This window comes from Grampus griseus, assembly GCF_964374135.1.
Source record: "Grampus griseus genome assembly, chromosome: 18".
Taxonomy (NCBI): Eukaryota; Metazoa; Chordata; class Mammalia; order Artiodactyla; family Delphinidae; genus Grampus; species Grampus griseus.
The window spans coordinates 8,786,091-8,800,086 of NC_139012.1; the positions used below are offsets into that span (position 1 = coordinate 8,786,091).

General features: G+C 45.9%; 1 protein-coding gene across 3 annotated transcripts; it reads left to right on the forward strand.

Annotated features, from left to right (window-relative positions):
- The first annotated feature begins 282 nt into the window (after positions 1 to 282).
- METTL21C (methyltransferase 21C, AARS1 lysine) lies at positions 283 to 11,245 on the forward strand. Of its 3 annotated transcripts, none has more exons than XM_082675671.1 (6): positions 283 to 656; positions 1,169 to 1,325; positions 2,562 to 2,778; positions 5,836 to 5,987; positions 8,847 to 8,964; positions 10,083 to 11,245. In XM_082675671.1, the coding sequence occupies exons 3-6, from the start codon at positions 2,670 to 2,672 to the stop codon at positions 10,475 to 10,477; spliced, it is 774 nt and encodes a 257-aa protein (XP_082531797.1). In that variant the 5' UTR covers positions 283 to 656; positions 1,169 to 1,325; positions 2,562 to 2,669; the 3' UTR covers positions 10,478 to 11,245. The 3 variants fall into 3 exon arrangements, with proteins under 3 accessions (XP_082531797.1, XP_082531798.1, XP_082531799.1); XM_082675673.1 differs by having other exon boundaries at positions 636 to 656; positions 1,213 to 1,325; XM_082675672.1 differs by lacking the exon at positions 1,169 to 1,325.
- Positions 11,246 to 13,996: the final 2,751 nt, after the last annotated feature.

The window sequence follows — 13,996 nt, forward strand, 5'->3', positions numbered from 1 at the left end:
CTAACTTTACCCCTTACGCAACTTTAAGCCTTTGACACACATCCCTTCTTGTGGATAGATGTTCTCTCGTCCTCCTCTCAGCAGAGTCTTAATGTTATTTCTGGCTGCTGGAATCAGGGTCCAGGACAGAGGCCACGTCAGTCGTGCCCCTCCCTTCAGCCACAGGAGTTGGGCTGATAAGCACCCAGCTTCCAGGTTTGTACAAAACCCCACCTGTGCACCCGCCCACTCCTTTTTAAAATGAAACGTAAGTCTACATTCCAAACCACATCACAGCCACTGGATACCACAGAGGACAGCCTCTATTCTGCTGGAACGATTTCTGGATCTTTTGAGAGTGATTCCATTTCATGTTGAAAGAAGTGTGTGTGTGTGTGTGTGTGTGTGTGTGTGTGTGTGTGTGTGTGTGTGTGTGTGTGTGTGTGTGTGTGTAAGACAGAAAACTGAGAACTGAGAAAGGGATAGAGAGAAAGAGAGAGAGTAATTCTAGCAAAGTAATGTGCATGGGTACTGGTGGGTAATGCTACCTTAAATAACTTGGACTTCCACTGGCTGGCTTTTGTTCATAAAATGCTAATCCTCTCAGGTGCAGACCTATATAAAACATTGGGGATTAAAGTCTGCACAGAAATCTCAAATCTCTTCTGCTGCATAAGGTAAAGATATGTTTAAACTAACCGTTCGAAATTATTTTGAGGGTACTAACAAGGAGTCCTTTTCAGAACTTCCCAATTCTTTATTAAATACTAACATATGATATAGATCATATGATGTGTTGAGCTAATAATGAACACTAGGTAGATTACTGTAGTTATTTTCTAGGTTGCTTTTTGGGGAAAAAAATTAATGTCTCACGTCAACTATAATGATGGGGGAGGGGAGTCATTTCATTTCACAAGGAAAAATACTACCTGTTATTGGAGTGAAAACAGGTCTCCTTTTCTTGCATGCAAAATGAAGAAGTGTCTAAATTTAATGCACAGAGTCCCGTGGTGCTGGGTGGGTGTCCTGTAAAGAGTGTTGTCTTGCCTGACTACTCTCTGGCTTTGAAGATGAGAATAAGTTAATACTGTTTGCGCAAGAGGCTTTGCACAGGTTATCTCACTTAATTCCTACGACCGTCATGTGAGGTCAGAATCACCATTATCTACATTTTCAACAAAATTAGCACATGGCAGAGCCAGCATTCAAATGCAGGGCCCTTCACCGCAGCGCTGAGACTTCCTCCCTGAAGATGCTCTGGGTACTCACCAACAACCAGTCAGCTGTCTTTTAGGGGAACAGTTCACTTCTGGAGTCGGGGGCACGTTGAAGAGAAGGAGCAAGTAAGTATCTGCAAGAGAAAAAAAACTCCTTGAGTTGAAGAATTGGGGTAAATATTTGATTGTTTGATTCTAGAGCCAGTGAAAATGCTAAATTACTTTTCACTGATTTGAAATGCTGTTGCACATTAATGTGAGAGGCACATGACCCCTCCAGGTGTGGAATAGTTAGTAATGGTGTGGCTGGTTGCTGTCCCCAGCTGGCCAAAACAATATGATGGGGCAACTCTGGTATATAAAAACAAATTAGGAAAACGATTTACATTTTGTAAAAAAAAAGACTAGAAAACGTCACTGTGACAACTAAGCATTATGAGTCATTTCAGGGCAAACTCAGCCAGAAAACCCACCGCTGAAGCAAGGCAGCTCAAGCCGTGTCCCACCTCATGGTCAAGAACATAGATCCTGCAGCTGGACCTCCTGGGTTTGACTCCTGGCCCTGCCACTGGCCGGCTGCGTGCTCCTGGGCTGCTTTTGAATCTCTCTGTGCTTGAATTTCTCTCATCTGAGAAGAGGCATAATAATAGCATCCACTTCATAGGGTTTGTTGTGAGGATTAGATGAATCAATTCACTAAAAGCACAAGAACGGTGCTTGGCAAACAAGTCGCGCAGCGATGTCACGTGTTCTTGTTTGGAAGCTGATCAATGATCCCAACAGCCAGGTCCTGTTTTCTTCATCAGTAGTTTTCCTGAGCTGCACTAATCACTTTTGCTCTCCCGTTTCTCGCCCACAGCCCTAGGGGCTAGGTAGATCTCATCCTTCCCTTTTTTGCTGAGGAGGAAATGGTGTGGAGGGGATTAAGTGAGTTGCCAAGAGGAAGAGGGGGCAGCCAACCAGCCTCCCGGCTCTCAGCCCCCAGCGCTTTCTACTGTCTTGCGCTAAAGCCTCAGATGAGAAGGGAGCAGCCCCGCATTGGGGACAAATCCATGATGTCATTAACCCTGGATCCACAAGGTACCCTTAAAGATATGTACGTCTGGATCAGACCTTCTTCATGGAGATTCAGTTCCAAAAGCTCTTAGAAATACACCTTAGACTGCAGCAAGGCAGCACCTGTCTGGCTACAGTGGCTCTGCTTTTGCATTTCTCCAGGCGATGGAAAGGTGGGGTGATGATGTGTCAGGGTTTCCTTCCACTCTGCTCTGCAAAACCAGGATGGCAGCACCCAGGGCGGCTGTTCTCCCCACCCCGCCCCCGCCCCGGGAAACTAAGCTGAAATGCAGGTGTTCTTTCCAGCTCAGCAGATGCTAAGGCGATAAGCTGCACCTTGCAGAGGCTCTGGGCGATTCAGACCCGGAGGAGCGCTCAGTCCAGGCCAGCTCTCTCCTCCCTGGCGGCTCTGGGATGGATGTGTGTCTGCGCTCAGGGCAGCAGCCCCAGTCCGTGGACGAGGCACCGAGACCCCCGGATGAGGAGGGTCTACAGACAGACGGCAGCAGCGGACCCCCGGGAGGTAACCTCCTTCCTCAGCTCCACATCTTCTCCCATCTTTTCCTGGGCATGGCGTTTTGCAGTGAACCCCAGGCACAAAAATATCCATTTCCTTTTAACCCTACATCTTTTTCTTATCATGATGCTTAGTAGAAAAATGCCTTTATGCAAGCAGAAGCATGACACTAAAGGTAATCCCTATGTTTTTATTATTTACCTATCAAAGACCAAAACTTTGTTTTATCCAAATCTAAGAGGGTTAGATTTTTGTAACAAGAACTTTTAAAAGAGAAATGAAATCTAGATTCCTTCCTGCTTTTCGCCAAAATGTATTCCTAGCAGCTGCGTCCTTCAGTGGATCAGTGTAAAGTCAAGTGTACTTTCCCATTATGACAACAGAACCCTTTAGTGTTGCTTTTCTGGGCAGGGAATCAGTAGTAAATAAACAACAGACATAACAAATGATGTCATAAGAGCCAAGATGTAACGTTCAAAACGTTAACAGTCAACAGTGGAAAATTATGTTCCAACTCTGTTAAACCAGGATGGTAATTCATTTTTCCTAAACTGTTTACATAAAAATGCAACTCTGCCTATCTTGAAAATCTGATGTCTCTAAAACTGTCAGACGAGCATAGATACAAGAATTGAAAATCATGTGCAATCAACATAAATTTCTTTTATCTTTGTAGCGTGGAAAAATGGTCTTATGGAGGACATTTATATGCCCACGTTTCTTTACAATGTCGATCCAGAGAGTACAACCATCAGCTTACGATCTGTCATCTTGTGAAAGGATGAGCCACTTAAAATCAGCACATAGACTTTTCCTACAGTCTTGAGAGAAAAGTTAGCCTTTATTTGTGGTTATTTGTGGGAGGAAGGGAGGAAGGAACGGTCTGGGTGATATCGAGGGGACGGAAGCTGGCAGGAGGTGGCCTGGGTCCCTGACGGTCTGGCTGCTCCAGTGGTGAGAGGCTCAGAGGTAAGGAGGACAGCCCGGTACCCACTCCTCATTCCAGATGGCCTGTACCAGCTCCTGCATTTCAGGAATTTTGCGAGCTGATTGTTAAACATGGCCATTGTTAAAATTTAAGTCATACAAACGTACAATGAAATGGATTATGTAAAAGGTAAAGGTATATGAAAAAACTTAGGTAATAAATACTCACGTCTCATCAGGAATTCTTTTCCTACATTTTACGATGACCTGTGCCCTTGAGGCTGTTGAGGGGTGTCGTATCCGTGTGGTAGAAATGCTTGTGGTGCTGAGCTGCTTCACCCCTTTCCCAGGGATGGCCACTGTGGGAGCGCTGTCACCATGGTGATGGCCAAATCCTGCACGTCAGTGCTTCCTCACCGCCCCCAGGCTGGTTGTTAAAGTTTCTGGGCACAAGATGGTCTGTTCCTCTACCTTCTTATTTTCTCTGAAACAGAACTCAGAGTCAGCCTGTCAGCCTATGGGAGAAGCTGGGTCCCCTTTGTTGAGTGATAAATTTCAGGTTCATGGTTTTAGATGTTGGTTGTTTCCCCTTATAAGAGGTGGGTGAGGACCAAAGGTCCTCTCCTCTCCCCACAGCCTCTCCTGGGGCACATGACAGGGAAGGATGACATCTCAGGACTTGGCCACTATTCATCAGCAGGTTCTTGCAAGCTCAAGGAAGTCCTGGGTTTCTGGAAGCTCGCCTTTGTGGTCAGGACAGAGAATTCTCCTTCCAGGAGACCAGAACCCACGGCTGAGAGCTGCAGGCGTCACTGTGCTAACTTACAAACTGGTCATTTGGCCCACACTGTGGTCAAAGACCACTTGGATACTTTTTTGTAAAATGCAACACAAATGAATTTCTGGAGGAACAACATGAAAAGAAGTACAAAGACATACACAATACAAGCTTTGGTTTTTCGTAATCAGATTCAACAGATATGGTCAAGTTGTTGTAAATGTTTCTAAGTGTTCACTCCACATTTCTGGACTCTTCTGGCTGTGACCCTGTTGCAAAGCGTTTGCAGAGCCGTGGCACAGAACCGTCCAGTGCGGGTGGAGATCAGTGAAACCTGAACTCTGAGGGGTGGACCCCTGATTAGGCTTCTTCAAAGGCCCCCTACCCCTCACCCTGCACTCACCCTGCACTCACCCTCACCTGCCTCCTTGAGTGCATATTTCTGGTTAGAGACCTTCAGATGTTCACTGAATGCTCCTTTCCACTAGTCCATCCCTGGTTACACATCCGCAGGCAGAGCTCAGGCAGCAAAGGCTGGTCTCATGCAAGTTCCCCCCCAGACTCCTCGCTGCCAACGCCTCTCCCCGAGGGTACCAGCAGCCCCCCGTCTTCTGCGCACGACCCCTCCGTGTGCTCAGGGTCCCCATTCTGACCTTATTACTCGCTGTTCTTTTTATGCTGAAACCCCCTGCGAAACCTTTGACATTCTGGGCTTCCATGATGTCAGCCCCGATCAGGTGCTCTTTTCCTCTCATTTTATATGACATCTGAGAGCTGCTTGAGTGGTCATGAGCGTAAAGGAGTATTTAAGGAAGAGTAATTTAATAGCTGGAGCTCATCTGACAACCTCCCCCAGGACTGCGGAGCTGGCTCGTCTTTGGGTGACCTGCACCTTTTGAGAAGCAGTTGTAGAAGGACTTAAGGAACATGTTCCAGCCAACATGTGGGAATGTTACATCACTTCAAGACCCAAAAATAGTCAGGTCCACGCTTGCCTCGGTCCTCCTTATGCAGATGGCTCATTCGTGCCATTCTGTGCGGTGGCCTAGCTTCCTCCTCCCACCAAAACAGAGGGAGGGATGGATCGACACCGCACTGTCTGCTCCTAGATCGAGGGAAGGGCCCAGGGCATCCTTTGGCATTTCGTCGTATGATAAAAATGTCCCATAGAAATGTTATGTCCCTGTCACCCCATATCATTCAGTTTGGGCTAGTTTGCAGCCACTGTCTCACTGATGGCATTCCCCCCTCTGTTTCTGGAAGATTGCTCAGTCTCTTCCCGTCTGACTAACTGTACCGAGTGTAGATTTGCACTGGATCAACAAATAATGAAACCGATTTAATTTTCTGTCCCACAGATTCTAACAAGATAGAACCATCGCTTCAAAGCCTCCAGAAATTTGTTCCCATGAATTACGCCAGCTACACCCAGGAGTACTATTGGTTTGCAGGCAAGAGGATTGTCATTCAAGAATCAATCGAGAGTTACGGAGCGGTGGTGTGGCCAGGGGTGAGGGAGCTGTCACATTGGGGCGTCGGGGATTCTGGGGATGAGAACAGCAAATTTGTACAACTGTGGTGCCTTGGACGACTTGCCACGTGCTCTAATGTTCTGTGCTTCTCAAATTGAGGGTCCAAGGATGCCCCCCCAGGGGTGTTGCTGGTGTACCTAGATGCTGCAGAAACACGGCATCTTTCCTAAAAACAACGATTTTCCTCTATGCTATGTTTCTTGAGACATTATTTTCTCACATTAACATAAACTTGAGTATATTGGGAAGTAGGATGAAAAATTCATATGAATTGTTAAAAAATCAGAAGAAAAGTCTTTAGAGTTTAGATTTTGTAGTGGCCACCTTTGGGCCTCTCCCACAGACCTTCGGGTATTCACTCGCCTTCTACAGTGCGGCCAGTCCAGTGGAAACGCTTAGGAAGTGGTGCTTCATCTCATGCTCTCCCTGCAACAGTCCCCAGAGGATGGAGCTGAAATGGGGGAAAACACAGAATTCAGAGCCAGAAAACCTGCCATGTCCTGGCTGAGTGCACTGTTTCCCCTGGCGCGGCGCAGTGCAGAACCAGGCTGGGACGATGGACCTCGGAGGCCAGCGCCTTCGTTCTTTCCACTGCAGAGGTTCTCAGCCTGTGCTTGGAGGGGCTCCAGATCAGAACTGTTAGCTTAGATGGGAATCCTCCTGGGTTCCTGTTAAATGCCCCACTGTTAGCTTAGATGGGAATCCTCCTGGGTTCTTGTTAAATGCAGACTCTGATTCAGGAGGTCAGGCTGGGGGAGGTAGACTGGGGCTGCATTTCTGACTCACTCCCGGGTGACGCAGACCTGCTGGCCCGCTGCGTGGCTGTGATCAGAGGTTCCTTGGAGCGCCCTTTGCAGTCTGGGTACCAGTGATGGGGGAGATGGAGCGGGGGGGCAGGGGAGGGACAGCCAAGGGCTCCAGGCTCTTAGAGCTGCCCCCTCACTGACCCCAGCCAAGGAAGCTCGATTTTTACCCGTTATGCTTAATGTAAGTATGATTTCCTTCAGCTGAATGTTTTTCTTTGGCTTAACAAGTTTGAAACCAGCAAGCGCCTCTCCACAGCTTCCTACTGTATTTGGCAAACAGACACCCAGAGCTGGGTGATCAGAAATCAGGAGTGGAAAAAGATGATTTGTCCACTGGACTGTTTTATTCTTAATAAGGTCTCAGCCTTTCATGCACCAAACCCTGGCCCTTCTCGGGACCTCAGTTTCCTGAAGGCGGCAGAAGGATCCGTATCGTGTGGGGAAGCACCCTTTCCTTGTGCGACTTCAAGAGCAGCTGTGAGAGATGACTTTTCGGAGTTTGCTAATAGGACTAAGAAGCGGGGGAGTGTCTGCTGAAAGATGTAGCTGTTCCCGAGAGAAGATCCGTCCCCAGATGGCATCCACCGGGCCAGCCTGTCACAGGGCAGGGCCCTTCAGGAAGGACGCCTACAGCCACCCCTTCAGGAACTCCTCAGAGCACACGTCTTGGTGGCTCTGGGTGACACTCTTCCAAATCCTGAAATCCCACACAGTGAATAATGCTCCTTTCTCCTCAAGAACCGAAGAAGGCCTTTCCTCAAAACTGCCGTCCCCAGCTCTGGAGCTCCTTGCCACGGGCTGGATGCCAGTGCCACCCCGCACCCGTGCCGTCCCGCCTGTCCCCCTCTCACTCATCCTCCAGCGCCCAGGGCCCCTTGACGCCCCTTACCTCCCTACAGTGCCATTGGGAATTGGTTTCCGTCCTCCCCCCACCCCCGTCCCTGGCCCCCGAGTCCCTTGAGACGAGCTGGGGAGGAAAGGGAGGGACCCACGGGCTCGGAGCTGCCGCCAACCCTGGCGCAGGCCATCGTGAGCGCGGCTGTCTCATACGATCCAGGCCGCCCCCTACTCCAGCCTGGGCCCCAGACAGAAAGTGAGTCATAGCGAGCCCAGAGCACCTGCACGAAGACAAGGGCTAAAGGTGTGTGCAAACGAGAGCGTTCACGTTGCCTTTTCAGCGCAGGGTTGCAGGGTTCGCATTCCCAACTCCGGTAACGCCCTCACGCCTAGTAACTCTCCCCAGTCCCTCTAGTCCGCGACATCACCAGCCGACGCCCATTGGCTCACATGGGAAGGGACCTTGATTTTCTGTACAGAAATCGATCTAAATTTTCTTTTTTTTCTTTTTTTTTTTTTTTTTTACTGTGTAAAGGATGTAACCTCCTTGCTGCTACCCCCCCAAAGTGTGGGCCAGCGGCACTGGCATTAGCTGGTGGCTTGTTAGAAATGCAGCCTTGAGCTCCATCAGCCCTACCACACGTGGCCAGGGCGTCTTTCACCAGGCCCCAGGTGACCTACATGTGCGCTAGGGTTTGGGAAGCACTACCCAGCCAGTCGAGCGTTTCTTAGATGAACTGCTTTAAGAGAAAAATTCCTACGCAGTTGTTCAGTGCAGCAGGCAAAGTCCAGAGCAACCTGAACGCTGGTGGAGTCAGCAGGGAGGGGATGGAGCTGCTTACAGCGCAAGTCTTACAGCAGGTGGAGGCCCGACACGACGTAAGCAAGGGCTTGCTGCCCTGCGGCCCCTTGTCTCCTGGTTCTGGAAGAGCTGAGCTGACCTTCCTGTTCCTGGAGGCTGGTCAAGGGTCTTCTGGTACAGGCGCTTTCACAAGTCTGTCTCTCTAGTTCCTCTGATGCATGTTACAGCGTTCATATTCCAGAGGTCAAAACACGCCGTTGCACGTATATTTTGATTCTTGTGAGCCCCCAGTAAGCTGAAACTCTTTAACATGTCTTTGAGTATTTAACTTGCGGTGGGGAACAGGGTCCTCGGTTTCCAGTGTCCAGGTGACAACTGTGAATGTTTTTCAGGCCATGGCTTTGTGCCAGTATTTGGAGGAACACGCAGAGGAACTCGGTCTCCAAGGAGCTAAGATACTCGAAATCGGTGCTGGACCAGGCCTCGTTTCCATCGTGGCCAGTATTCTAGGTTTGTCTGTCTATTCTCGGCCTTGTTTCAAAAGATGGTTACGGTGACAACAGTGATAATAACCACTTACTACTGTGTGAAGGGCTGTGGTTTAGGTGCTTGGCCGTGATCGCACTCACTGAATCTACCCAGACGTCCAGGCTAGAATGACTGCTGTTATCCGGAGATAAGATAACTGTGCCTTAGAGGCTAACTCATCCAATCCATTGATTATTACCACATGAGAAAGTTGAAATTCTGAAGGTGTGACTCTTGAATTCCTGTTGTAAACAGCTCTGTTATGCTGTCCCCTGCTTTTCAGTGCAACTATTAACAACTGATGTTTTGGAAAAAAACAAAAAATAAGTGAGTGAATCCAAGGTGAAGACAGATTTATACCCAAAATGCCAGTTGTGAGTCCTGGGAGCTGGGCAAGAGGCGGGTATGTCTGGCCTACTTCAGCCTACACTATTACAGATCTTCTTCTATCAAAACCAATCTGGAATTATGATTTTGTGAACCTTTATCACTAGCATTAAAATGCCTAAAAATTAACTTAATGCATTTAGTAGGGGGGAGAGTCATTCAAATTAGATCATCCCTTAGGAAAGAAAACTAGGTGCTGACACCTCACGTAAGAGAAAACCAAAATCTTCAGATAAAGACAGTTTGGGAAGGAAAAACATTATAAATGATGACAGTAACCAAACGCTAAAAATCTTGGTATGTTTAGTTAATTATTCTGAAATCTCTCAAAACTGCACCGCCGTTTAACTTAGTTTCTTAAAAGACGGGAACGTTATTCTATTTCAATGGTTCTTCACCAAAGGTGATTTTTGCCCCATGAAGGACATTTGGCAGTGTCGGGGGACATTTTTGATCAGCACAACTTGGGGTTTGGGTGGGGAGGTGCTACTTGCATCTTGTGGATGGAGACCAGGGACCCTGCTAAACATCTTACAGGGCACAGGGCAGGGTCCCCCAGCAGAATTATCCAGCCCATATGGACATAGGTGAGAAGGGCCCTGGTCCAGGGCCAAGGTGAGAAGCCCAGTTCGATTTCTCCCTGAGAGTATGTGTACCCTGTGGCTGCCCGAATGTTCCAGGTAATTCGTACAAGTTTCCTCTTTCTCTCTTAGGAGCTCAAGTCACAGCAACGGATTTGCCTGACGTCCTAGGGAACCTTCAATACAATCTTTTAAGGAACACACGAAACCATACAGCACATCTGCCTGAAGTGAAAGAGCTGGTGTGGGGAGAGGGCCTGGAACAGAACTTCCCCAAGTCCACATGTTACTATGATTACTTGCTGGCTTCTGACGTGGTCTACCACCATTACTTCCTGGACAAGCTGCTTGCCACCATGGCGTACCTCTGCCAGCCGGGAACGGTGTTGCTTTGGGCAAACAAGTTCAGATTCAGCACCGATTATGAATTTTTAGATAAATTCAAGCAGGTTTTTGACACAACACTCTTGGCTGAATTTCAAGAGTCATCAATCAAACTTTTTAAAGGAGTGCTAAAATGGGACTAAATTAAACAAGATACCTTTCGAAACATGAGTGTGTCTTTTGAACAGTGTTAGAAATTTTATAAGATTGCAAAGGTAGTGCACGGAAACAACTTGTATAACTAGAATAAACATAATATTACAGCAACTCTCCAAAGCAAGCAGTTTAGGATCATCTGCTTCATCTAAATACACACAACCAACATGAAAACATGAAAGCAGCTCTGTTGGCTTCTGAGAGTCTCAATTAAGTGTTAAATAAATTTTACACAAATAAATTAACAAACAAGTGGATTTCCCCTCGTTATTTCTGCTGGAAAGCATGGTTTTAAACCTGTCAATATACTTCTGTCACTTGCTTTTTGAAAATAAGCTTGACAGGGTCCGTGTATCTTAATCGGAAGAGTCTACTTTGTACAGATTTTAACTGTAGCAAAGGGAGAGGATAAAGAGTAATGGAAAACAAGTTCTAGGCTTTACACTGATTAAAACTGAAAAATACGGAAACAGTGCTGGAATGAGAAAACGGATGTCACCTCAGGGGCCCAGAACTAGTGCTGAGCACACACTCTGCACCAGCCCTAGTGCTTCCTTCAGAAGTTAAGTTATTTTATCCAGCTCTTTCTGTTTTCAGTGGTGTGGTGCAGACATTGGTCACCATTACCTGAAGTAGGAAAACTGTCCCGACTTTTAAAAGAATAGATACATGTATAACAGAATCACTTTGCTGTCCACCTGAAACTATCACAACACTGGTAATCAACTCTACTCCAGTATATAATAAAAAGTTAAAGAAAAAAAAAGAATCCACTTTATAATATAAAAATAAAAAAATAAAGAACCATTTTGTCTCCTGTATCAATCACACAGAAACGTCATAGTTTTGCCGGGGATGGCTTCTCCTGGAACCTATGTGTCGGCATGGAGGCACAGAATAATCTAGCCTGAAAGCAGGGCTGACAAGGCAGCTTGGCGTCACTGCCCCAGATCCCGGCATCACTCACCACGGGTACCACTGATGGACCAACCTTTCTAGGAATCACAGTTCAAAGCAGACTTTGCCAGTGTGTGGCTGTATCTCTAATTTCCACAGCAAACTTAATAATCTTCATTCTAAAATTTCATTATCTGAGAAAGACTTACACCCCACTGAAAGAGAGAAGTAGTAATTACGGATAGAAAAGTCCTTGTTACAACAGAGAGCCGGATGTGGCTCATAGATTAAAAAAAAAAAAAAAATTGCCTGTGAACTTTCACGATGTACTGCACGTCCTATTAAAAAGCGCTGTTATTCACCACCTCCCCCTGCAGACATGTATCTCACTCTACTGCTTCTCACTACCAGTCAGGACTGTGAGTACATCCAAAACCCACCATGAACTTAACTTCTCCTTCCACATTAAAAAATATAGCGAAAAGACCAAACCCTGAAGAATAAAGTGAGAAATTAGGGAAATGCAACAATGGTGATTTTCTGGTATTTGAAGGATACCAGAATTTACTGTACCTTGACATAACTCAGAAGGTAGTACTTCAAAATCAATCTATTACTAGGAAGTTTCTAACCTTAAAATTACACTAAAATTGGATACTAAAAGGCATGTTCTAAAAAAAGGTGTCATTTCAGTGAAACTGGTAAAAGTTTTTGTCAGTGAAAAAGCACCTCCGAAAATTCTCTCCTCCGTTGAAGTCATGAGAAAACTGACAAAAATTCTCAGAAGCATGTAGCAATCTGAAGCATGTTCACTCAAAACGGCTGAACCTCAGCTAAGACAGCAGTGTGCTTTGTGACGTTTTCAATGGCCCTGTCCCCATGCCATCTCCCGCTCCACGGCAGCCTTGAAAACCAGCAGCCTGGCAATCCCTGGAGACTGTTCCCCAGAAAACACCACGTGCAAGGCCGTCTTTGACTGGACTCAGATCTCTTGCAGGCTGAGAAGCCTTTCCCCAGGGGTTTGTCTAGAGGATTACAGGCAACTGTACAATTTTGCGGCTGCCTTAGATGATGGCTAACCGTTGGGACTAATTAAAAAGCCTAAAGGGAAAGGCTGGGAAATGTCCAGAGGGGCTCAGAAAGCTGTCATATTCCTGGGTACCAGCCACGCACATCGCGGGGCTGAATGCATCCTCGGGGAGGACCTGGGGAGGACCCAAGCGCTCACCCCTGGCTGACCCTGAGGCTCTGTGCTGCAGGTAGTACTATCAGAGATGCCAAACCCGGTGGTAAAACACGTTCTCTAATTAACAGCCAGCCAGCAGCATGACCCTGGGGAGCCACCCTACCCCTTCTGAGCATCTCAATTCCCTGACTGGATTGAACCTGTCCATGCGTAGGTGAAAGCATGTGTTTGTCAGAGAACATGCATGCAGTTGTTCATGGGTGCACTTTAGACTCTAGATGGCTCAGAAACTGTGCAAAATGTCTGCGTGCATATGTGCACTTTTTCATAAAGGGTCTAACGTCTTCATCAGATAAAGGAGCCAATTACTCAAAAAACAGTCACAAATGACTAAGACCAGATCTCTGGTAGGCCTTTTACAGTAGTAAATTCTAAGGGAAGATTTAAAAACCATACACACACAAACATATTTGCTATAAGACAGTAGAGGCCTTTTAATATTGTCTACGTGTGCTTATTTTACGGAGGAAGGATGAAAGAAGTATAGTAGCCAGAGAGATAAAAATAAAAAATTAAACCTACACAAAAGTTAATCACATAATAAGATTCGGAAATATATTCAAATAATTGCAAGCCTATAAGAAACATTATAAATTATTTCATGTTGAATTTTTTGTCTATGGATTTAATGTATTATTCATTTCTGTTCTAACCCCAAATTTTATTTATGAAAAATTAAGACCAACTTTAAGAACCTTCAATATTCACTTTTATTATTTATAAAAAAATTAAGGTATGAGAGTGCATATGGTGTACTGCGATCTTGGGTCTGCACATTTATTCACGTGTTTACATTATTTCAACTTTAATAAACATACCATATATGTATCTTTACAATACCTGATACAGATTTAAGCTGTCTGGCACTTATACATGTATTATTAGTTCATTCTGATGCTCTGCATGTCAAGAAGATGTTAAAAATGATTGGCCTGAAATAACTCCAAGATGAAGACTGATTGAAGCAGTTATGCTCCAGCGTTTGCCACAAATTTATTTGTGCCGCCGGTTTTATTTTCTCCCCTTAATTGAATGTAAACGTTTGCCAAAAAAAAAAAAAAAAAAAAAATCTGGAAATGAAGTTCTGTTACTTTTTAGTCTAATAAATAATTTTAGCTACGCTTAATGTAGCTTTTTTAAGGCCTTCATACACTTGAAAAAAATTAAAGTCGCGCATGTTAAAACCCTGTTCATTTATAAAATAAAAAATAGAATTTTATAGGTTTGCAGTTAAAAGTTACTGTTCAAAACCTCTCATGCATGTAACAGCTGCAACCCAACTGAAAGTCCTTGGTGCTGGCAGCCAGGGCACAGCCCGCTGCCAGCAATGTGACGCATTAAGAAAACACCATGATGTCAGAGG

What these genes read in the sequence shown, in the direction of transcription:
- METTL21C (XM_082675671.1), top strand. Translation starts at nt 2,670, where the DNA reads ATGGATGTGTGTCTGCGCTCAGGGCAGCAGCCCCAGTCCGTGGACGAG. An exon ending in GAGCGGTGGTGTGGCCAGGG is followed by an intron (nt 5,988 to 8,846) that starts GTGAGGGAGCTG and finishes AATGTTTTTCAG; the next exon opens with GCCATGGCTTTGTGCCAGTA. An exon ending in CATCGTGGCCAGTATTCTAG is followed by an intron (nt 8,965 to 10,082) that starts GTTTGTCTGTCT and finishes TTTCTCTCTTAG; the next exon opens with GAGCTCAAGTCACAGCAACG.